A 24981-nucleotide genomic window follows, 5' to 3' on the forward strand; every position below is an offset into this window, starting at 1 on the left:
ATTAATATGTGAGGGCCTGCCAAACCTCAGATTAGATTCACGTTATTTACGTCGAGAATATCATTTACATTTTAGTCGGCTCTTACCCACGGTGTTCTACACACCGCATCATAAAGATTACCAACAGCACAGGTCTGAAGTAGTGCTGCAGCCGAAGCATCGCTGCGCTGAAAACACTGTAGCGTCGTCAGACTGAACGTTTATAAGGACGACTGCATACAAAGTCAACTGATGGGAGATGTTCTGCAGTAACAGGCTAAACTCAGAGAGATTAAGATAAATGTTGCTAAACTATTATGATGCATTCACACCAAACTCAATGCGAAATTTCACGCAAGTAGATTGCATACAAAGTCAATACAAAGACGGCGCGAACAACGCAAAATTCGCTGACGTCCTGCTGTTGTAAAATCAGTAAAACAATTTTGAAGCCGTAGGTGTTCACCCAGAGCAGAACTATGTGTATAAACCATATGGTACAAACAATACGCCTATATGACGTTATGTTGAGTGTTGATGGAGCTGCTACAACGTTAGCATAGCATAGCACCGATCGATCCGAGCTCCATTCAGAAAATATTTTAAAAGTGATTTAATTGTCGTCTTGAGGAGAGAACTAACAAAACATGAATTCAAACTTTTTACAAATTGCCATCATTATGTAGTTATTTCTGCGTCCTTTTTATCCGTTTATTGTAATTAAATCACAGCAAAATCTGTTTATTTTGTGTTCGCACAGCTGTAGTAAACCCTGTGCTTCTGAATTGGCATCGTTTCTCCTTATAAAGATGTTTCGGGTTGTTGCAGCACTTTTTCCCTTGTCAGCCACCGTATATCTCACTTTTAAGCAGTAGACCAGAGTGTGCCTCCTGTCACACACCTGCAATCAATATTCGTTTATTCACTCTCATCACAATCTGTGGTGTTTTGGTTACCTCACCAAAGGCCTACCGCGATATTGTCTATTTGTCATAACTATAATTTTTCCCCAATGAGAAAAGGATACTCATTGAATTTACTGTACCATAGACTGTATGGAACTGAACATAGTCATCATGACGTCACCCATTGGTATGTGGACTCGGTTTTGAAGCCTCGAGTCACCATCTTTGATTACGGCCGTCGCCATCTTCCCTTTTTGCAACGAGGGATGGAAGTGACCATATTTGGACTGTGGAGGAGTGACTGGTAGTGGCAGACCTGTCGATCACAGTAGCCCCGCCCCTAAAGCATCCCCTGCTTCATGGTCTGTTTGACTCTAAATGGACCATCATTTACTAAATGAACATCATGCTGTATTGAAGAAGACTTGAAACTAGAGATTGAGACCATAAACTCATGTTTACAATGTTTACTGAGGTAATAAATCAAGAGAGAAGTAGAGTCATTTTCTCATAGACTTCTATACAACCAGAGGAGTCGCCCCCTGGTGGACACTAGAGAGAATGCAATTTAGTTTTTTAAATTCCAGGTGCCTACAAAACCCACAATGCAACCGTTTGTCCAATATTGACATCCTTGTATGATGATTGAGTTTTAAATGAGTCTTCTCCAAACTATTGCCACACAAGTTGGAGGCACGATCGCTTAAATTGAATACATATATATTTGTATTTAATACTGAATTATTAAGATTGACCTTCAAACTAAGGGGCCAAACCCTAACCAGGAAAAAGAAAGGGATACATATTTGGAGACATAGAGATGGAAAGAAGGAGGTGAAGTAAGAATCAGACAGAGGGAGGGAATGGGGATAAAGGGAAAGAGGAGAAGAAGCGCGTGGGATGGGGAAGACGGCTAAGATGAGGAGGGGGGGAGGGTGCGCACACACATATTAAGAGGTGACTGTGACGTCAAACCAGAGCCCAGCTGACTCGCTCGCTCCGCCGTGCTTCTCGCTGACCAGCCTCGCGCTCTCTACACATCTAGTACTCCACGCGGCTGCTGCTCCTGCACGCCCTTTAAAAAACACCAAGGAGGAGAAGGAGACGAAGAAGAAAGACACGGCTCACGGGAGGAGGAGGAAGAACTGGAGGAAGAGGAGAAAGGAAGGAAGGAGGCTCTGCTCTCATCCTCGCGCGCTGCACGGGGACATTATTTGTTTTTGGACACGCTTTGCACGGACACGAACCGCTTTCCCTCGCGTGGTCAGAGATAACGGAGTAGGATTGTAACGGAGCACCGCTGTGTGACTTGGCACTGCACCCCCCCCCCCCCCCCTCTCCCTGGAGCCAGGTGTTGCATTCAAGCGCGCGAGCCCACACTTGTCGATGGAGAGGCACAAGAAGGAGGGTTGATCCGCGATGCGGAGCTCGCGCACTTGACTCTGATCCTGTCTGCGAGCCTCTCGAGCAACAACAAGTTGACTCATTTTGTATTGAATTTCCTCTCGCTCGAGACCACGCTCAAGGAACCGGATTCTATTTACCGGATTTTCACGTGTCGCCTGCTGACTTTACCGGATTTGTCTATTTTTTTGGTGGGATATTTTTATGAACGTCACCGAAAACGGGAATTAATGTAATTTGTGCTTTTTTTGTTTTTCACCCTACAGCTGTACGTGCAAGGAAAAGAGTACACGGACCCAGCTGTGCCAACGACGCGCGAGACATTTTTTTTTTGGTGGGGGGGGGGGGGGGGGGGGTTTAGGGGTGAAATTCACAGATCTAAGGACTGACACCGCGTGCACCCCAAATCCACCCGCCTTGTTGTTGTTTTTCACGGATCCCGGTCCTCCCGTGGCCCCGCGCGGCACCCTGATGGTGCGGACGGACGGCGCACGGTGGCTCGAGCTGCCGCTTGGACACGCCGCGTGGTGATTTATTTTTACCTCCTCAGCACAGGTGACACAGTGCATGATGAAGATGATGGCACGCGGTTAATCTCGGAGATGCTTTTCCACTCGAGTCGGATTTACGTGCTGTTTCTTCAGTGGAATCGTTCGCGTGACGATGACCTCCAACCGCGCGCTTTCACCCCGCGCCGCGCTCGCCGCACCCCCGGTTCGATGCGCACGATGAGGACCTCGTCTCCCCCAAAATCGCTGAGATAACTCACAACCGGGGAAAAAAGGGAGGGGTAATAATAACCGACACAACCGATAGACAGGAGAACACAACAGCAGCAGCACGCGGCAGCAGCGATGGAGCTGTCCGAGGTCCGGTGCTCCAGCGCGAGCGAGGAGCTGTACACCATCAACAAGACCCCGAGCAGCAGCAACAACAGCAACAGCAGCGGCGGCAGCAGCGCGCGACCCAAACGGCTGCTGTGGCAGAACGCGGTGCGGCACATCACCGAGCAGCGGTTCATCCACGAGCAGGGCGGAGGAGGGGTGAAGGACGAGCCCTACGACCCGAGCCAGGACGCGCGGAAGCAGTCGGCGGGGCGGACGTCGGTGGGGCACAACAACGGCGGCACCAAGGTGTTCCCGGAGCGCGCCAGCAGCGACCTGGGCTTCCTGCAGATCGACTGCGCGCCGAGCAACTCCGACTTCTTCCTGAACTGGGGCTACACGTACCGGGGGGTCATCTTCCCGACGCTGCGGAACGCCTTCAAGTCCCGCGACCTGGAGCAGCTCTACCAGCGCTACTTCCTGGGCCAGAGGCGCAAGTCGGTGGTGGTGATGAACATGCTGGACGTGGTGACCAAGCTCACCTTGCTGGTGCTGCACCTCACCCTGGCCTCCTCCCCGATGGACCCGATCAAAGGGACGCTGCTGGGCTTCTTCACGGGCGTGGAGGTCGTCATTTGTGCCTTAGTCGTGGTGCGGAAGGACACCACGTCGCACAGCTACCTGCAGTACAGCGGCGTGGTCACCTGGGTGGCCATGGCCACGCAGATCCTGGCCACCGGGCTGGGCTACGGGCTGCTGGGGGACGGTGTGGGCTACGTGCTGTTCACGCTGTTCGCCACCTACAGCATGCTGCCGCTGCCGCTCACCTGGGCCATCCTGGCCGGCCTGTTCACCTCGGGGCTCCACATCCTGGTCCAGATGTTCATCTCCCAGAATGCACCACTCTCTACCAACCAGGTGAGCTCCCACCTGTCCCCCTCCTCAACCCTCTACTCTCTCCTCTCCTCCTCTGCTTTATTGAACCCCCCCTCTCCTCAATCCTCTAAATCCTCTTCTTTTCCATCTTCTTCTCCCACCTCCACCTCTCATTAAACCCATCTCTTCTCCTCTTCTCCTCCTCTTTTCCTAAATCTCCCTCTTCCTCTACTCTCCTGTTGACCTCCTCCTCCTCCTCTCCCTCCTTTATTTCCCTCTTGCCTCCCCCTAATCTCCTCTTTTCCAGTTTCTTGTCCCTGTTGTCCACACCTCCTCTCCTCCTTTTTCTCTTTCTCCCGCTCCATCCTCTACTCTCCTCCTTTCTTCATTTCCATCCAGCCCCCCCCCCTTCTCCATCTTCCTCCCCCTCTCCTAATTTCACCTCTTCCACCCTCAACCTTTTCCTCCTTTGTCTCCTTCTGGAATCCTAATTCTCCCTCCTCCTCTTTTTCCTCAATCTCCATCTTCCTCTCCTCTTCTTCCTCCTTCATTACCCTCTGCCTCCCCCTAACTCTCCCTCTCTTTTCCAGGATTCCCACCTTCCTCCCAGACTTCTCTTCTTTTCAATCCTGCTCTCCCCTCGTTCTCCTCCTCCTTCCTCTGCTCTCCTCATCTCTTTCTAATCCCCCTAATCCTCTGCTCCTCCTGTCCAGTTTCTCAATCTTCCTCTTATTTCCTCTGTTTGCCTTCTATCCTCCTCTCCTCTCACATCCTCCTCCCATTCTTCTCCTAAATTGACCTCCTCCTCATCTCCTCTTCCTCCTCTTCCTCTTCACTTCACTTGTTTCTGTCCATCAGTGCGTCTCTCCACAAACTAGTTGACTAAATGTGTTCAGAGATCCTGATGAGATGTTGATCAGCTGTCTCCTCAGCTTTTGCTTCATCTTTGCGCTTCGACTCCGATCATAAATATCTAAACTGTCTGAGTTGATGTTGCAGATCTTTCCGTGTCAGTGACGCTCGGCTTGTGTTGATGTGTTTGTGGTTAACCTTTCTGTGATCTCCTGATCTCTTTTCAATTCATGTTGTGAAAGTTGTTTCCAGTTGCGATGATGAAATGAGGTCGTTTCTGGTCTCGACCGCTGAGGTTTCAGCACCGGGAGCTGTCCAACACACACACACACACACACACACACACACACACAATATGTTCAGCACCCCCTACTGGTGAATATTATAATCATAAATAAGCTTTCACATAAACCTGCATGCATCCCCCAATTTAGTTGTTGATGTAAGTACGGAGTAAACATGTGATCATGTCCACTGGACTCATAATAAACCGAATGCCAAATAGGTAAAAAGGCCGACTTTCATCTTAAACAATGCTCTTTTTTTGGTGTCCTAGTTTCCTCTTTTCCGGTGTCCTAGTTTCCTCTTTCCTGGTGTCCTAGTTTCCTCTTTCCTTGATTCTTTGCCTCCAAAGGCAGCCAGTCAGTCAGCTTGTGTAATGCCTTCAGAAGCTGCAGCAGCGTGCAGCCCACCATGCCGGCTTTATGGAGGCACAACAGCAGCTTTCAGAGGGGTTTCCTCTAACTTTGTTGTTGGTCGTGGGGCAACTTAAGCTGAGAGAAAAGCCTTCGTCCTCGTTATACTTCACCGTACTAGTGACGGGATACTTCACTGCAGCGGGTGACCACGTGAGCCGTGAGCCAACAAACACTGTTGATTGGATCATGTAGCTGCAACGCCTCACAGATCACAGTTGGTGCTGGTAAAGGTGTTTGGTAGTGACTCCATCTTGTCTTGCTGTCATGAGTAAACGTGATCATAGTTCATCAGTCAGAAGCTGACTGTGTATCTTTGGATCTGGTTTGGTTTCAGTGGAGCCTGTTGGGATGTAAACAGAGTGACATCACTGAGCTGCCGTTTGTCGTCTTTGTGTTGGTTTCACGCTTCAGTTTGACATGAATATGGTCTCCATTAGTCCAGTGACAGTGTTGCTCTGCGTCGGTCAGCGTGCTGCAGATGAAGCGTGTCTGTGTTATATTGTGCTTTACTTTGTTTGTATTGGCCAATGAGAGAGGAGAACACAAATCAAACTTGAAGGATAAACAGACGCAACACATATTGCTGTGTCAGAGGTCGGGCAGCTGTTAGCCGGGTCTGACGCTCGGCTTTGCAGCGAGTGACGACAGTGTTTTATGATTTTTTTTGTTCCAGATCAATAAAAACGATGATATGTGATAGATTAAACACAACGGTGACTCAGCTGGTTTCAGTCCATAAAAGCTTTTCCATTTGCTGCTCTGAACACTTTGTCTGTTTGTCCTCGGGTTAGTTTGCTGGAGTGAGCAGTGACGGACACCGTGACGAACCCAACGCCATCAGTACACAGTACTAGTATAGTAATACTATAATATACTAAACTATAATGCTGTGACACATACTGGTGCTGTCACTTCTTTAAGCGGCCAAGAATTCATTCCAACTTTGTCATATTAGGAATGAATGAATGTATTAATACGCAACCCTTATTAGAAAAAACATATCAGCATTAGTTTGCACACTTGAGTCCATTCCTTCTTATTTATTATAAAAACAAAGAACAACCAACGGCAGCACTTAAGAGCTGTTACTTTGAAATGGACCTCTGGTTGAAAGCAACACTTTTGTATCGTCTTTGTTGAAAAAAGGACACAAAGAACATTACTTGAAGCCGTAAAGATCACCAACTCCATAATGAACATTATCTGTTTTTTGCTCCCATCACATTTTTCTCTCTGTGGCCTCGATTTCACTGCAATATATTTCATGTTTTTCACAGGATTTAGAGTAAACGGTAAACATGTTTGTGATGAAATATCACGATAATGACAGTTTCTACAGCGTCCGGCTGTGATTAGCGCTGCAGTTTTGGGGATTTCTGAAAGAAAACATGCTTTTCAATCAAATTTGGTGTTCAGCGGGTTAATAAAATGTATTCATTTACATATCTTTAGATCATCACTGGCTCACAGGTTGAGTGATTAATTAGCTTCCACTCGCCCTGTGATTCATCTCAGCTTGTGTCGTTATTATAAGTATCAGCTCACAGGAAGCTCGGCTGGTGGGGGGGATTATATTTTAGCATCGCGTGTTAGTATTAGTCGACCCGAAGACGCTCCGAGATCAGCGACTTACACATTCTGCCTTCATTGGGCAGCGATGACACGCGAGCCGGTCGGTTGCGTGCAGCCGGATTGGGGGGGGGGGGGGCAGATTAGGACGACTCTCGCTGCACTCCTGTGGTTTAGGAGGACGGGGCTCGCTGTGAAATTAAACATCCTGGACTCAAGTGGTGCTAATCTGCTCTTATTAACTGTGTTTGCTTGAGGACGGGGTGACCATATGATGAACACAGTGACTACAGGGAGGAGAGGGGGGGGGGGGGGGGGGGGTTCACTGTGGGTTTAATGAGAAAGGGAATCTCGAGTTATCAAACGTCCCAAAGTTAAACAGAGACTTCAAATATTCCCGCACAAAGAAGTATTCATGAGGTAGTAACGGAGGCTAGTTGCTCTGTGATCTGTACTACATGTTACACTGTAAACAATCAAATCCCTGTTTAAGTTCACAGGACGATAGCAGCACCGCGAAACTAAACTCTTCCAGCCGGGCCGCTAGCCGGCTTACTGCTCTCTACTCTCTCCAGCCCTGGAGCTGTTAGCAGCATGCTCTCAGCATGTTCTCCTCTGATCAGTTTTCCTGCTTCACATTGATTCACCTCCCTGATGAGGAGATCAGCTCCAGGTGTGTCTCCTCCCACACCTGATCCCAATGCTCTCCTGAGGGAGTGGGTGGAGCCTCTAATTACCCTGGACCTCAGCCCCCTACAATACAATCCAGTTTATTAGATAGATTAGAACCTTAGTTTAAACTCTCCGTAGTGAAGCCGACGCCCCAGAAGATGATGTAATCCTGGCCGGCGTGTGGCGCGTGAAGGCTCCCCCTGGTGTTTGGGAGAATAATGCAGCGCATTGAGCAAAAGCTGGAGAATAATCAGAGAGTTTCTCAGAGAGCCTCCGTTCAGACTGTGGAGGTCAGACAGAAGAAAGAGTCAAACCCGCTGAGAGTCGTGGACTTCTCCCTCTGTCTTCCTGCCAGACTCAGAATAGCCTCCATCGATCCGCCTCCGTCTCTTCAGGGCCTCTCGGTTCCCCTGCTGGACCCACATCCTTTGTCTCCGGCACATCGAAGGCTTCAGTATTGGCTGCTGCATTTCCCTTAAAGCCCTCACACCGACACTGTCACGTCCCATCTTCTCTGAACAATAAGCTCACATTGACCCGCTGTTTTTCTCCTCCTCCTGAAACCCTGGTTCTGGTTCTGCGGTCGCTGCTGTATTGATCTCTATTCTCTGCCTTTGTGCACAAGTCTTTTCACCTGTTCTTACCTGCTGTGAAAGGAACAGAGGCGTCCGGAAATAACAGATTAGGTTGTTCTGGCTTGTACATGATAACGTGTGTGTTTTGGTGGAGCTAAGAGCATTATAAAACTGTCAATAGCACTGTATCTTCTTCTTGCTATTGTTCACACACACACACACACACACAGCGTGAGCTTCGCGTCCTCCGATTATTCGTTCTTGGAGCTCGCTCTGTTTCCTCTGTTCAAGGTCAGACTGGTTTACCTGGAGCGCTGCTGCACCGAGCAGATAGAGGAGGAGTGTTGATTTCATGAGGAGACTGCACGCACACATTTTAATCTCTTGCCCTCAGTGTGCCCTGAAAAAAATATTTTGTGCATTTAAACATTAAAAAGGCTTCGCTGTTTCCATTTCTACCAGCCAATCACAGAACGGTTCAAAGCCGTCTGGTTCGTCTTTGTTCTTTCGTTTACATTTGACATTTCAGAAGTTCATAAGAAAGAACTGATCAGATCTTCACTGGCTGATCGTTTGCTTAGTTAAATTTAAACTTATTTAAATTTCTATCTAAAACAAGACAGCAAACACAATGCACAGAACCGTCGATTAAAAACAGCTATCATCAGTTAGTCTTATGCGTGTTAGTTGACCATGAATTTGTTCTTCTGTTCACAGCAAAGACAGTTTGTATGTTTCGGTTCTGTGGTCCGTCGGAAACAACAGGCATTGCTTTCGTGATAACGGTCCGTCAGACGAATGGGACTGTGTTTTGGACTGTTGGGGTTTTGAATTAATGGGCCGTGAAATCATTGAATCTTTAAAAACGCCACTGTGTCCTATTTGTACTTCTTTAAACCAATCACAGAGCAAAACCGATAGCGGACATATTGGAAGGGGAGTCAGACTTCCTGTTACTGGAATGGATTTCCTCTTCTTAAAAACCAGGAACACTACGTCACTGAGAGGTAACCGGGCTGATTCTGACACGTTGTCATCGGAAGTCTTGGTGAACTTTAAACTTTGTGGCCGTCTACCTGCAGCTTTCCCTCTTTTCTTTCCCCTCCGTAGACGTTTTCTCCGTCTTTGGACGAACTCGACGAATCGGTGACTCCATCCTTTGTGTCCTCTCCTTCTTCCCCACTCACCTCCCTTTCACCCTCCTCTTCCTCCTCCTTTATCTCGCCGGTGTCATGCGGTTGATCTCGGTCAATCTTGCTGTTACCAGACACTGCACTCAGCCGCTCTTAATATTTGATGAAGGATCGAGGCCATCAGCAGCAGCTTTTGGAGTATTTCATGGCTGACTTTTTTTTTTTCGGTGACGCTTTTTGCTCCGTGACCTCCAAAGCATTTCCAAAAATCGCTGCAGACGTAAAAGCTTTTACCGTCCTTCGTTCTTATTCTTCTGTCATGGATGAACCCCCAAATAAGGGCAGGAAGTAAACACTTTTCATCCATTTAGAAATCAGCAGGCATTATTAAAACGTAACCACACGAACACGAGGGGACTGTTGACTGCCAAAGTGGAGAAAAGTGTCTTTTAATATTATACATTAAATATAATAAAAGCTTCCTTCAAATACGTGTTATTCAGTATGTGTGAGTCTCGCCGCCACAAAATAGTCATTTTTTACCTCAAATTATTTACACAATTACCGTCACTTCTCAAATAGTGTCTACGGCCGTCACATCCCTCAACTGTCAATCTCTGTCCGCCTGTCCAGCTCTAGAATCCAGCCTGAAATATCACAATAGTACAAGATACACTGACATGAACTCTTGTGCAGACTGTGCTGGTTCCCAGAGGATGTTTTCTAATTACTTTCCTCTGGTGCAACGTAGTTCCGTGGCCTTTGGTTCAGACATTCAGAAGGAATTTAAACGTTGGTGATCCTCTGACTTTTCCTCAGGACATTCCCAGCAGCCTCAACTGTACTTGCTAAATAATGCTAACACGCTCAAATATTTTGGTGATCGCAGTAAACATGAAGCAGAAAGCGACTGCACCATTGAACAACACAGTTCTAAAGTCAATGGTGCATCATTCAGACAGTGAGATGCGTAGTTTAGTTCATGTCAATGGGAGATTTCTAACAACACCAGAGAGCTGAAAAGTAAATTGAAGAAAAATAATGTGTGTAATTATTTCTGAAATATGTAATATTCTGCTTCAATCCATATTTGTTGTTTTAAAAACATTTTTGCTGCAGAACAGTGCTCGCTTGTCCAATTTGTGCTGATTGGTTTCATTCATGTTACACCCGAAACACACCGATGATTCATTAAGAGACTAAATACAACCTGCACCTTACTTTGCACCCAGATCATGAGCAGCTTACTTTCTCAACAGCAGCATTGATACTGTGCAGGTTTCAGCATGCTGACGTAGCACGAGGCCTCTGCAGAGCTACGAGCACATTTAACACACGTTAATGCTCAACACACTGTTTGTTGCTACAACCGGTAAAACGCCATAAACCAACCTCCGCAATGACTTGTAATTATCTGTAAACTCATATCTCATATTTAGGGACTACTTTATTGTATTTGTACAAGCCTTTAAAGAAGGAAGTCAAGTATTAAATGTATTATACAGAAACAAAGGTTGAATATCCTGTAAACACTTTGATATGGCTGCAAAATATTTACTCAAATATAGATTTTTGAAAACTTCCTGTTTTTAAAACATCTAAAAATGAATTGTCCGTCTCTGTAAAATCTTAAGACATGTGCAGTACATGTTGCTTTTATCAGTGAACTACTAAAGTTCAGAGGTGCCTTCATTAGGGGCTTGCTTTTGTTTTGCTATTTGAGAATTCACGGTAATGTGTGACTGAACTTCTTAAAATGAGAATCCATTTAATCCACAAGTAGAGACCATATGAAAGAAGGTCCACACTGTCTCTCAGTTTTATGTTGGTGCCTAAGACATAAAAGAAGAGAGAATATAATGGATTAAACAGTAAGACACACTGACGCCGTTTCCAGCCTCTCAGGTCTGTTTAAAGGCAGACAGAATGAAGAGCTGGATTTAGTATCCGGTTCTTTGCCATCACAAACTTCACTGAGGGGGGGTTTTTTGGCCTTGGCCGCCGTTTGTCACCATGTTTATTCCTCCGGCCTCATCTGCGGTGAGACCAAATGAAACAGTGTGTCTGGGAGAATTACAGACCTTGAGTCTTGGCTCTGAAACCATAAAAACATGGCACCTTGTTAGTGGCTCATTTCCTCCGCTCCCCGCTTTGGGCTCTTAAACCTTTTCTGTGGAGTTCTAGTGCCAGAGGAGTGTCTTGACCTGATGAATGACACCTCGTGTGGTTTCACAGCGTAGTCCGTCCTGAAACCCCCTTCACGGAATACGGAAACTATTTTCCACCTTCTTCCTCCTGTCACTGAAGTTTATTCCTTTGCTTTTTTTTAAATTCAAATGTCACCTCTCGACAATGAAATGTGTCAGTGTGGATCCAGTGTTTTTCAGCAGTGGTGACTAACCTTCAAATTTACCTGCAAGTCATTCAGTTTTTCTTGCCAAAGGCTGACTCAACACTCATCTACCCCTCCTCTTCCTCTATTATTCGGCCAGGCAGCCAGACAGTGATCTCAGTGAAAGCTTCTCTTTGTGTACCTTTCACTGAAAGTCTGACAGAACGTCAGTGCTGCTTATTGCACTGCTGCCGGTGAATATAAGAAGCTTAAATATGTGTGATGTTTTTGTTGCCTAAATCCAACTTTTGGTTTAGTTGCATAAACGTAACTGTTGGTTGGTTGTGTGAACTCTTGTGCGACAATTTCAACAGACCCATTGTGTCTTTTGGAGATCCATCGCGCAAGCCAGCACTGTCTCACGGCAGTTGGTGAAATAGACATGAAATACATTCTGTTGGTTTTGTGTACAGGGACACGAATTGTCAGTTTCTTAACGTTAACGTTAAAAAAGGAAGTTAGGTTAAGGAAAAACGTCATGTTTGGCTTTAAAATCACTACAAATGGTTAGCTTTAGACAACAACACCAACAGTTAGCTTTAGACAACAACACCAACAGTTAGCTTTAGACAACAACACCAACAGTTAGGTTTAGACAACAAAACCAACAGTTAGCTTTAGACAACAACACCAACAGTTAGCTTTAGACAACAACACCAACAGTTAGCTTTAGACAACAACACCAACAGTTAGCTTTAGACAACAACACCAACAGTTAGGTTTAGACAACAACACCAACAGTTAGGTTTAGACAACAACACCAACAGTTAGGTTTAGACAACAACACCAACAGTTAGGTTTAGACAACAACACCAACAGTTAGGTTTAGACAACAACACCAACAGTTAGGTTTAGACAACAACACCAACAGTTAGCTTTAGACAACAACACCAACAGTTAGCTTTAGACAACAACACCAACAGTTAGCTTTAGACAACAACACCAACAGTTAGCTTTAGACAACAACACCAACAGTTAGCTTTAGACAACAACACCAACAGTTAGCTTTAGACAACAACACCAACAGTTAGGTTTAGACAACAACACCAACAGTTAGCTTTAGACAACAACACCAACAGTTAGGTTTAGACAACAACACCAACAGTTAGGTCAGTCTCCCCTTCCATCCCCTAATAGTCGTCTTTTTGGATATTATAAACTACGTCAGTTGCTCTGACTGTTGCTTAGTCACGTGGATGCCTTTAATTCATGTCTCCACCACGAATAAGGGTCCTAATTGTTTTGCCATTGCTAATTTCTTCCTGAGCGACATGAACAAAACAGACATATCTTGTCCTTGTACACGAAACCAATAGATTGCTTTTGGTGACTATTTCATGAAGCGCTATCATACTTTGCTGCGCAAGCAGAGCGTCAGCAAAATATGCTAATTACACATTTCTGCTGCACAATCAAAAGCTTCTGATCAAGGATTTGGATTGAAACACACTCAGGCACTTCAGGTGTAGAGAGATGCCTCAGGGCTGTGTGTGTGTGTGTGTGTGTGTGTGAGTGTGAGCTGTGCTGTTTCAACCTGACTACAAAACACAGCTGAGTCACGTCCGGAGTAAACAAGACTTTACCTTGTGAGTCATGAGAACAGAGATGGAGGAAACGGTACTTTAGCAAAGACTCTATAAGAAAACTCTCTCGTAATCGTCAGGCAGGGAATAATGAGGATTTAGTTAAAGATACAATTGATTAGTCAATTCATCGATTAGTAAAAGATCAGAAAATTAATCAACAAATATTTATAAAATATGTTGATCGTACTTTTAGTAATTTTTCAGGAAATAAATGCAAAATATTTAAAGTTAGCAGCTTTACTGTTGTGAGGATTTGCTACTTTTCTTTATTGTATATCATAAATACTGAATATCTTTAGGTTTTTGCCCGAACAAAACAAGACATTTAGTGATATTTCTTTAGGTCTTAGGAAATTATAGATGGCTTTTTTCTGGTTTAACATTTTATATAAAAAGCGCTAAAGGGAATTGGCAGATAAATCGATAATGAAAGTAACTGTTAGTTGCAGCATTCGTAGCAATTTCTATGAATGGCAACAAAACCAACAGTTAGGTTCAAGCAACAAAACCAACAGTTAGCTTTAGACAACAACACCAACAGTTAGCTTTAGACAACAACACCAACAGTTAGCTTTAGACAACAACACCAACAGTTAGCTTTAGACAACAACACCAACAGTTAGCTTTAGACAACAACACCAACAGTTAGCTTTAGACAACAACACCAACAGTCAACTTTAGACAACAACACCAACAGTTAGCTTTAGACAACAACACCAACAGTTAGGTTTAGACAACAACACCAACAGTCAACTTTAGACAACAACACCAACAGTTAGCTTTAGACAACAACACCAACAGTTAGCTTTAGACAACAACACCAACAGTTAGGTTTAGACAACAACACCAACAGTCAACTTTAGACAACAACACCAACAGTTAGCTTTAGACAACAACACCAACAGTTAGGTTTAGACAACAACACCAACAGTCAACTTTAGACAACAACACCAACAGTCAACTTTAGACAACAACACCAACAGTTAGCTTTAGACAACAACACCAACAGTTAGGTTTAGACAACAACACCAACAGTCAACTTTAGACAACAACACCAACAGTTAGGTTTAGACAACAACACCAACAGATAGGTTTAGACAACAACACCAACAGTTAGGTTTAGACAACAACACCAACAGATAGGTTTAGACAACAAAACTAACAGTTAGGTTTAGGAAAAGATTGTCGTTAGGATTGGTTAAAATATACACCGAAGTGCCGTAATTACAGTATGCAAGCTACGTGACAAAAAATATGCACATTGACTTTTCGTTTTACATGGACTTTGAACAGCGGTCTTCTAGTTGAGAGATTCCAACCCCCCCCCCCCCCCCCCCCCCTTGTGTTTGCTTTTGCGGTATTTGTACTTCCTCGGTTATGATAACGTGGATAACAAAATAATTTCTTATCGCTTTTTACTCCTGTTTTGCTCTGTAATATAAAGTCCTGCTCTTTTGGGGAAACAGCACAATCACAGTTAGAAGTAGAGAGAACTCAATCATGTCTTTAGTGCAGAATAATACAGTTAAAATGACATAAATCATAAGCTAAATTTCTTTGGTAATTTCTTTTACAAAAATTGGAAAATATTGTAATCTATTTATCCTACATTTTGCCCACAAGTGTTACAGATATTGGAAAAAATAATTGAGGCTCAACGTGCAATGTTTGTTTAATTATTTACATTTGTACTGCCTCTCCTCTGTGTTCAGCAGCTCAGTCCAAGTTTCAGAGCGTTTTGGTCACGTGACTGATGGTCTCAGATGAATCAGTCATGGCTGCTTAGTTGTGCTGACGAGCTCAGAAGTTAATGTTTTTAACAGGATCTGGTTCTTGCAAACGGTTTATTTTGGGCGAAATTTAAAATGAGACATGTCGAATAAAATTATTTTGATGAAATATCTCAATTTAGTTTGCTCTTCCTGACGGAAGCATTTGTCAAAAGTGTTCAAAAACTTCTGGAAAGTTGAAAATCACACAATGTCTGTTTTTAATGTTTGTACATTTTGTAAAGAAGAAGTGCTTTTCAAACCAGGGGGGTTCAGAGGGTTTTAAGTCTTTTGGGTTGTAAAATGCACACATTAATGAAGACATACTGTAATCCAGTATTATTTATTAAAAATCAATATTTTTAGTATCTAAAGCTTTCTGAAAACATGAAAGGTAGAAAACATTTTTCAAGTGTTTTAAATGAAAGCAAGATCAAATCCTTCTCTCGTGTCCACTAAGCATCACTTTACAAAACATGATTTTTGTTTTGGTGTGTTGATCCCACAGATTAAAAAGCGGGTTTGATATGCAACATTTTTCCTGTTTGAGTCTGAGAACACATCGAGTGAGGTTTTAGGCTTAAAGTGAGGGTGATTTTCGGCTTATTCTTCACATTGAGGATGATTTCAGACGGGATTACCTCCCGGCTGTAATCTATTCATAGCAGTGGGCAGCAGCGCTCACCGCTCTCCTCTGGGGGCGGCTTTTAATGAGATTACTTCTGGATTACTGTTATCTGCTTGAAATGTGGAAAAAAAACAGCAGGTACTCGGGATAAAGAACCAACGCGTCTGTGTTCAACTCTGGTGGTGAAAAATAGTTTGACCAGAGAAACACCTTTTAGTTACGAGCGTTTTGAAGTTTGGTTTTTATTTTATTTTTTTACTTCAGCCAGAGTCTGAAATTATAATTAATTCAAGAGAAAGATGGGTGCTTTCAATGAGATTTTTCTCAAGAATTTATAAAATATTGTTGTAATTAATATATATATATATTATGTTTCCATCATCAACACAGTTTTTTTGTCATGTGGTGGGATCACATAGAAATAATAAATGAATAATGGCTGAGGTATATTATGATGTCATCGTGATGCGTTTAAGCTCTATTCAGATTAGAACAAATATTAGGCAACGGTAAATTATAACATTAAGATGCGTTCAAGTTCTAATTAGTAAAAAAGAGTATTAGGCTGAGGTAAATTATTATGCTGTCATGTTCAAATGTAACCAGCTCTCTAGCTGTTGACTGTTTTATTTGTAATACTGAGGATTGTGTCATTTCACTGGTAACTTTATCGACTACTAGATTTCTGACAGCTTGACGTCCCTAGCAGTGACATCACAGAGTTCATTCTTTACGACTGCGGCATCAGTTTGGCTTCATCGGGAACGCAGCGAGCTCTTTGTGCTCAGCAACAGTCGGAGCCGCTTCCAACTCTGGAGCCCAAACAGAGCAGTTTTGACACTCGCCATTGAAAGCTGCCACGCTCCCTGTGAACCTGCCTGTGGGCGCCACGAGTAGGTTGACACCCTGGTGTTACACAACGACGACCATCCGTCATGTGTGATATGATTCTGCCAGCGCGAAACCCATTAGCTTTTAGAAAGTGTTATAGTCATCACAGCCAAATGTGTCCTCGCCGGGCAGTGACACTGAGGAATGGCTCTCTTGATTGAAATGGACATTTTCAGAGTTCTCTTTCATCGATGTGTAATTTGGGATTTTAACTGTCATCCTGAAAAAGAATAATCTGTGGACCTGTGTTGATTCTAGACACCTGAACATGTTCTCTCATTTAGTTTTCTGTGGCTCTGGATAGTTTCCCACAAGCTGTTTGGTTTTCCCGTTTTTTTAGGAATGCTTTGGCTTCATTTGTCCCCAGTCGTGGTCACCGTCTGTCCCACTAATGGAAATGCATTCCGATTGCAGAAGCGGTTTCTTGAGGCCTGTTAGAAATAGACTGACATTAAATGAACCGAGTGAAAAATGTATCTCATTAGATCAGATAGATGTTGACAAACTGTATAATCTGACATCGAAAATAGGTAATAAATTGCTATGTTTGATTCGCAATACTCACCATATGGCAATAATATGCTGTCGTGACTTTAAGTATCCTGATAAAATGGTGTTGTTGGGCCTCTAGGTGATTCCCACCTCTAGTGAACATCTTTCTTGTCGGTCAAAGACACATGTTGAGGAAGAGTTCTCCTTTCTGTAATTTAAGAACACTAAATCTTAACCATGACCACAGAGCTCTGATTTGTTTGGGCGATTTCCTGCACAGCAACAGACATATTCGTTGTTAATGTTGCTTATTTGAAGTTTCTTGGATCAACATAATCATCCTGTTGAAGTGGTATACTAATAATATCACATTATTTTATGTTATATTCTCTTTTAGCGCTGTAGCTGCTAAATGCTCCACAATGTCCACCAGCTCGTCTCCAACTGAGTCTGACTGCTGTTTGCTGCTGAGCTCAGTTCATATTGTGAGATGTTTGGTATTGTCGTGTCGTCTCAGGACAGACTGGACCACGCAGCACATTCTCAAGTCTTGCAGCGGCTCGTCATCTGTGCCGGGCGTCTCCTGGGAGGATCACAGTCTATTCCTCCTCTCTCCCCAGTCAGTGTCAGGGAATCACTCCAGAACAAACACAAGCCTCACGACCAGACTTCCTGAATTTATTTTAATAACAGTTTTGGTGCTCAACGCTTATTTCTTCCTGTGCCAGATCTCAGCTGTCAGGTCAAATTAAAAGCATCTGTTGTCATGCAGCGTTTGTCCTACAACAAATATGAACACGTGTTGCTGGATTTTTGTCGGAAAACACACAAAAGATGCTACGATATGTTGTGGTTAAACCTTTTGTAACACATGAACAAATACATAGAGAGAATGAATGCCAGAGAACTTTCTTTTATTGTCCAGTTTGACAGATTTTCCAGTGACATTTTGCTAGCTCTGGCTAACGTTACACTTCCCCGCTAGCACCTATCCCACCGGTACTGAGCATGTGCAACTCTCAACAGAGATGAGAAAGAAGCGAGACGGCTCACTCGTTGGCGACTTCCATCATTGATTTGATGATGGAAGCAGCTGACTGTTCTCTCGTATCTTTGTTGAGAGTCGGACAGCGTGCACTGATCAGAATACGCCTGATACGTGTTGTTGTTATTCCTGTATAGCGTAAAACGTGACATCGGATCGGTGCATACACTCGCACACTCGCCGATACCCGATCCAGCGTTTCACGTTGCATCGGAGGCATTTCTGATCGTGCTATCAGAACAATAGTATTTAAAAAAAAGCATCAAGATCTCAAGAGAACAAAGGAGATCACGTGTGGTATAATGCTGACTCGTGCAGACGGGGCAGAGGGAGGATTCCATTAGTGACACCAATAAAACAACCTCAGAAAAATATTGATAAACTCTCATACTGTGAGAGGGAACACGAGAAGACGTACTATACAGATCAGTCAGATGCGTGTCAGCACTCTGTGCATTCAGTCATCAATCCATCAGAGTTGTTTACAGCCTCACAGGGAGCCACCGGCTCACCACAACGCTGCTCTCTGCTCCTCACTCTGAGGGGAAGACGAGACGTGACGTTACATCCATAGAGTGACATTAAAGAGGCGAGTGAGCTGCAGAGCTGCGGGCCGAGCTGAGGGGAAATGTCACCATCGCATGCTCAGGAGGAGCCTCGCCCGAGGCCACGACGGGGGGGAAAGTACAAACATGTTGGATCGTCTGTCGGACCTCACGGAGGGTTTCTTCAGGGGTCAGAGGTCGCTGTTATAAAACCACCGCTGTTGTCTTGAGCCACAAACATGTGACTCTTTTTAATGACTCTTAGAAATGTTTTTTCTTCTCCAAAAATGTGTTTGGAAATGAAGACTCGGGTCACAAACTAGTGGAGGTCTTGTGGCTCGGTTTGGGTTAAAGCTTCAGAAAAGGTAGTCGGTGAACCTTTGAGTAGAAATCATTGTTTCACACATGATGTGCGCTCCAGCACCAATACTACCGGACTGTTTTATATGCCAGAGAATGATTTAGTGTGTCCCCATACATAGAATGTCAAATGCAGTTTGCCAGAAATATCAGGCTGTTGTACTACATCTGGTCGCATGCTTTTCTGGATATTCTGCCCCACAATCCTTTGTGCAGCCAATGTATGAGCAGGAGGGGTAAACTCTAAGGCGCACTGTTGAGAGGACTGTGTCCCAATTGAATGCATATATTGCATGCAACAGTACGTGCTTTACAGGGCAGCTGAACTATGTACTAAAAGTTCTAATAAAAAGTGTGAATTTTGAATATAGTTGTGACTGTAATTTGGGGGATTTTAGTATTTCAAAGGAAACCACTGACACATTTATAGCAAACGTGTAGCTGTTAATCTGAACGTTTATACTTTTTATTTCATTTGCTCTGTTTACTTATTTTATCTTTTCATCTGCGCCATCTTCAGGTCAATATTCCCTTTCTCTAATCCTCTGATCTGTACCCTAGAACCTGCTAAACCGATCACATTCCCATCGGCCGGTTCTTTGTCTTGAGTCCTAATTTGCACGGTAACATGTTGACATTGATAGCATGACCAGCGCTATGATACCAATGAAAGTTCCTCACGGTAACTTTAATTGTACGTGGATGTTTAGAGTGTGGAGGCTTCATCCTGCTGATGAGCATTCAAGCGGCGCACGCTAAAAATACATCGAGCGAACCCAGCGCCTCGCCGTGGGGCTGCTCGTGATCACACATTGCGAACATATTGGTGAACATCTCAGCTTTCATCGCTGCATGTTTGACAGGAGCCGCTGTAACACACACATCCTCGCGCAGACGTTCGCTCGTCATCTCAGCCTTTGGTCCAATTTACACGTTCAGCCTGAGAAAAACAACCGAGCTGTGATTCTGGAGGTGTCAAGATTAGCTGCTCACAGGCTGTCAAAGGAACGTGTCTGTGATTTCACTGTCAAATCAGCTCGTTACACCAATAACGTCTTCATGCCGCGTAACCCATGCACTGTACTAGAGGTCCAAAATATCTATTGAATGATTAGTGTTTTAGCGACATTACACCATCACAGTCGAGATCTCAGCGATCTCTGAAAACAAACATCCTTATGTTGTGGCCTTTTCACCGTATCTTACAGTGTGTGCTGCGATGGATGGCATCGCTTTATGGCACTAAACAGGAAGAAGGTGTCCTTTGAGTTTAAGTTTCTGATGATGGCAGGATGGAAACGCTGATACAAGAAAATAACTCACTAGTTAGGGCTCTGGTAGCGGCAGCGACCTGTCAATCACTGTGTGGCCCCGCCCTAAAGCATACCCTGCTTTATGGTCTGTTTGACTCTAAATGGACCATCATTTACTAAATGAACATCATGCTGTATTGAAGAAGACTTGAAACTAGACATTGAGACCATAAACTCATGTTTACAATGTTTACTGAGGTAATAAATCAAGAGAGAAGTAGAGTCATTTTCTCATAGACTTCTATACAACCAGAGGAGTCGCCCCCTGGTGGACACTAGAGAGAATGCAGCTTTAACACATGAAGCATCTGCTTCACTCTGCAGAACCGGAGGCTGCCGCCTGGTGCAGAGTTACTGAGGGTTTTCTTCTACGTTTAAAATTAAATTCTGTCCACACAACCTTTGTTTTGCATGTTAATGCCAGGCCTGAACAGTTCTGAACTGCTCCGAACAGATACTGCTCAAACTCATTTATTTAACAACTACAATGCATCCATCACACTGTTTTTAAGATTCTGTATTACTGGCTAAACCTACTTTTAACAAGTTATTTAGGAAATGCGGTCTAGATATTGGTCGGTAGCATTCTTGCCAACATAAGATGCAGATAACTTTTTTAGGTTTTTACCCCCAGAAATCAGAGATCTTTACCACATTTAAACTACTGGACAGAAGAAAGTAGACGAAGCCGTTGGAAGTAGAGGTGGTGTTCGTGTGTCTTCACTCATCTTCTCAAACACCACGAATCTGTGTTCCCTTTGTCGTGGGAGTTTAAGATCACCGGCTCTCCAGAGAAATGAAAGTGATTTCATTGAAGCTTGCAGCATGTTTCTTAAAGATAAAGATATATTATAATATTACATTTCACAATCCGTTAAAACCACACATTTCCATGACACCTCCCTTTGCTTTCACTCGTTCTCAGCGCTAATGATGACTGAGAAAAAAAGACCCTCCTCGGCCCCAAAAACTGACAAATGTCTCCGCTGAATGACATCAGATATCGTCATGGTAACGAGTCGCATATAGGTCATGTGCCATGGGATTGGTATTTGGAGCACGGATCCGTGTGGTCTCGAATGGAATTAAAGAATAAAAAGTGCTTGAATGACAACCCTTTGATGTTCACACAAAGAAAAACCAAAGGAACTCCTGAGCTGCCTTGTAGCTGCAGCGGGAGTTATTTTATTTACTAATGCAGTTCTGTGCCAAAGAAAATTCTACTTTAGGTTTTTCTAATATTTTCTCCGACTCATTTATATACGTTAGCCCTAAAACTGATCGCAGAGTGGCACCAGCTCCCCTCTGACAAAGAGACAAAATGTTCCAGTCCAGGAAGGGTTTTGCCTTCTGAGCGGCACAGAAGTCAGAGGGATGTGGCGTCCGAGCACAAGACCGTGGGCCACATCATGACTAATGTGTGTGGTCAGGTCGGGAATGCTAGAACTCTTTGGTTGGGTTTACCGAGACAGCGTGGTTTCAGTTAATGCTTGAAAATTCATGCTTCGCTTCATAGCAAGTCCTTCAAATTAAACCGCTTTCCTCAGAACAACTTAGAAACATTTTCCGATCAGAAGCCTCTGTTGGCAGGATGACATCGTCTGTGTCTTCGTCAAGCGTTTGAAATCACTGTTGAAACAGAGATCTGTTTAATAATGCGACAACTCAATGGTTACGATTTGGTAAAACAACACAACACATTGGTTCAACCAGGCGGCAACCTCCCGTTCTGCCGAGTGAAGCCGATGTGAAGTCTCTTAAAGCTGCATTCTCTCTAGTGTCCACCAGGGGGCGACTCCTCTGGTTGTATAGAAGTCTATGAGAAAATGACTCTACTTCTCTCTTGATTTATCTTGCAGAGGATTGAAAACTTCTATCACTTGGTACACATGAAGGTGATTTCCTCTGTGTTTATTTACTGCAAGACTTCTTTATTTTAATTAGGTTTCGTAATTTTTTAGGATTACCGGGGACATCTGTGAAACGGATCAGTCCTCTGAGTTCTGGGGATGATGTGAAACGAGGACATACTTCAGTGGTTCTTGCATTAAAGGCAGAAGTAACCGTCGAGGATACTCGTGTCATCTCCTCTCTACTTTTTTGGCGTTTCTTCACCTCAAATGTTAAGTGTTGCTTTAAGATCTTAAAGTTGGGGAATAAAACGATAATACCTTATTTTACCAACCATTCCTCACAGAAAGATGTGTTGCTTTGCTGATGAAGTTGTTCACGAGAAACATTAACTGCTGCCTGGATTATTGATCGTCTAACCCGGTCTCATTCACGACTCCTGTAAGAACGACGGTGACTCGTAGCGTCTGATGCAGATGCTTTCAACTAACTCCATGGTAAACCAACCAACGTCACTGTGAGACGATCACAGCAACTCGCATAGTAAAGACAGGCGGCAACCTCCGGTTCTGCCGAGTGAAGCCGATGCTTCATGTGTTAAAGCTGCATTCTCTCTAGTGTCCACCAGGGGGCGACTCCTCTGGTTGTATAGAAGTCTATGAGAAAATGACTCTACTTCTCTCTTGATTTATTACCTCAGTAAACATTGTAAACATGAGTTTATGGTCTCAATCTCTAGTTTCAAGTCTTCTTCAATACAGCATGATGTTCATTTAGTAAATGATGGTCCATTTAGAGTCAAACAGACCATAAAGCAGGGGATGCTTTAGGGGCGGGGCTACACAGTGATTGACAGGTCTCTACCAGAGACGTATACGGCGTCTCTACGTCACTCCTCCTCAGACCATATATGGTCACTTCCTGTTCACTGGTTGAGAAAAAAAATGACATGGCAGCAGCCGTAATCAAAGATGAAGCTCTGCTCTTCAGAATCTTTTGCTCGGTGAAGTTTATCTTTTTCCCAACAGGAAGGTCAGAACGTCTTTGCGTCACTTAGGTTTTGGCAACAAAACTCCTCGGTTAGGTTTAGGAAAAGATCATGGATTGGGTTAAAATACGTACATTTGTTACGTCCCTTAAGTTAAGTTAGTTGTACGTTGGAAAAACAAGTGACATCCCTGAACATTTTGGGAATCCAGTATGAATATTTCACGACTTATCTAGACATTTCTACAGTGTAGTGTCTATATCTGCCGAGTTCTCCTTGAACAGCCTCTCTTTATGAGTACCATTAATAAAACACTGTAATGTAAATGTGGCAGCAGCTCTTCAGAGGTTTTACACCTGAGAAATGTTGCTGTCAGTGCGCTTTTTAGTAATTGGAACTACTGGCCGGTGAGTCATTTGTGCTGCTCCGTCATTCACTCAATCACAGCTCTGTGTACGCGTTTCTAACTGAGCACAAAGCGGTGGTTCTGATTCTCATTCCATTGTTTTGGGAGGTATTTAGAAAGACTGATGGACACTCTGTAGACCGGAACATCCGTGTTTAATACTGCTAATGAGTGAAACCCAATGCTGTGTTAAAGCTTGTATTGGCAGGAGGTGTGATCTAACTCATTCTTCATGTGACAGAAGAGATTTATGATGGTTCCAGCTACACCAGCTTTAATCTAGTTAAAATAGAGATGCTGACCACAGCTGTTTGCACTGGTGGATTAAATTCTGACAGTCGGTCCACTGAGAAAAAACACCAAGCCTTAGTTTGTTTTTCTACAAAGTCTGTCTGCAAACATCAGAGTGATATTGCAATGGTGCGGGCATGAATTATTAATGAGGGCCGTCCATGCGATGTTAAATTTAAAATGTAATATCTTTTGACGGCCTGTGTTGACTGTGGAACGTCTTCATCTAGTCGTCGGCAGATGACTGTGAAGCCGAGTTAATCATTCGCTGTCCTCTTCTGTACCTCGGAGCCACAGAATAAATCCCTTCGTTTGGCAGAGGAGTGTTTTCTGCAGAGACCGGCGCTGGCAGCTCCGAGGTTTATCTCTGCTGCTCATAACCAGCTGCCCCGCGCAACGCCTTTTCATACAGCAGTCATCAGATGCCACGACACGCTCTCAGACTGTCTCACATAGTCACCAAATCCAATCTATTGGTTTCGTAGACAGGGGCACGAATAGTCCTTTTTTATCGTGTCGCTCGGAAACGAAAGTTAGGTTGAAGCAACAAAACCACTTTGTTAAGTTAAGAAAAAACATTATGGTTGCCCTTGAAATAACCATGCACATTTAGCCTTTAGACAACAACACCAACAGTTAGCTTTAGACAACAACACCAACAGTTAGGTTTAGACAACAAAACCAACAGTTAGCTTTAGACAACAACACCAACAGTTAGGTTTAGACAACAAAACCAACAGTTAGCTTTAGACAACACCAACAGTTAGGTTTAGACAACAAAACCAACAGTTAGCTTTAGACAACAACACCAACAGTTAGGTTTAGACAACAAAACCAACAGTTAGCTTTAGACAACACCAACAGTTAGGTTTAGACAACAACACCAACAGTTAGCTTTAGACAACACCAACAGTTAGCTTTAGACAACACCAACAGT

At 43.8% G+C, this 24981-nt stretch overlaps 1 protein-coding gene across 1 annotated transcript in view; it reads left to right on the forward strand.

Moving 5' to 3' along the window:
* Nucleotides 1-3142: 3142 nt before the first annotated feature.
* The window catches only part of adcy8 (adenylate cyclase 8 (brain)), a gene marked incomplete at both ends in the record, with an annotated part of 75372 nt that continues 53533 nt past the window's right edge, over nt 3143-24981 (forward strand). Inside the window, one exon of the mRNA XM_079172819.1 lies at nt 3143-4030. Coding sequence (XP_079028945.1) covers nt 3143-4030 — 888 coding nt within the window. The remainder of the gene's footprint in view (nt 4031-24981) is intronic.

Source organism: Pholis gunnellus (assembly GCF_910591455.1).
Source record: "Pholis gunnellus genome assembly, chromosome: 14".
Taxonomy (NCBI): domain Eukaryota; kingdom Metazoa; phylum Chordata; class Actinopteri; order Perciformes; family Pholidae; genus Pholis; species Pholis gunnellus.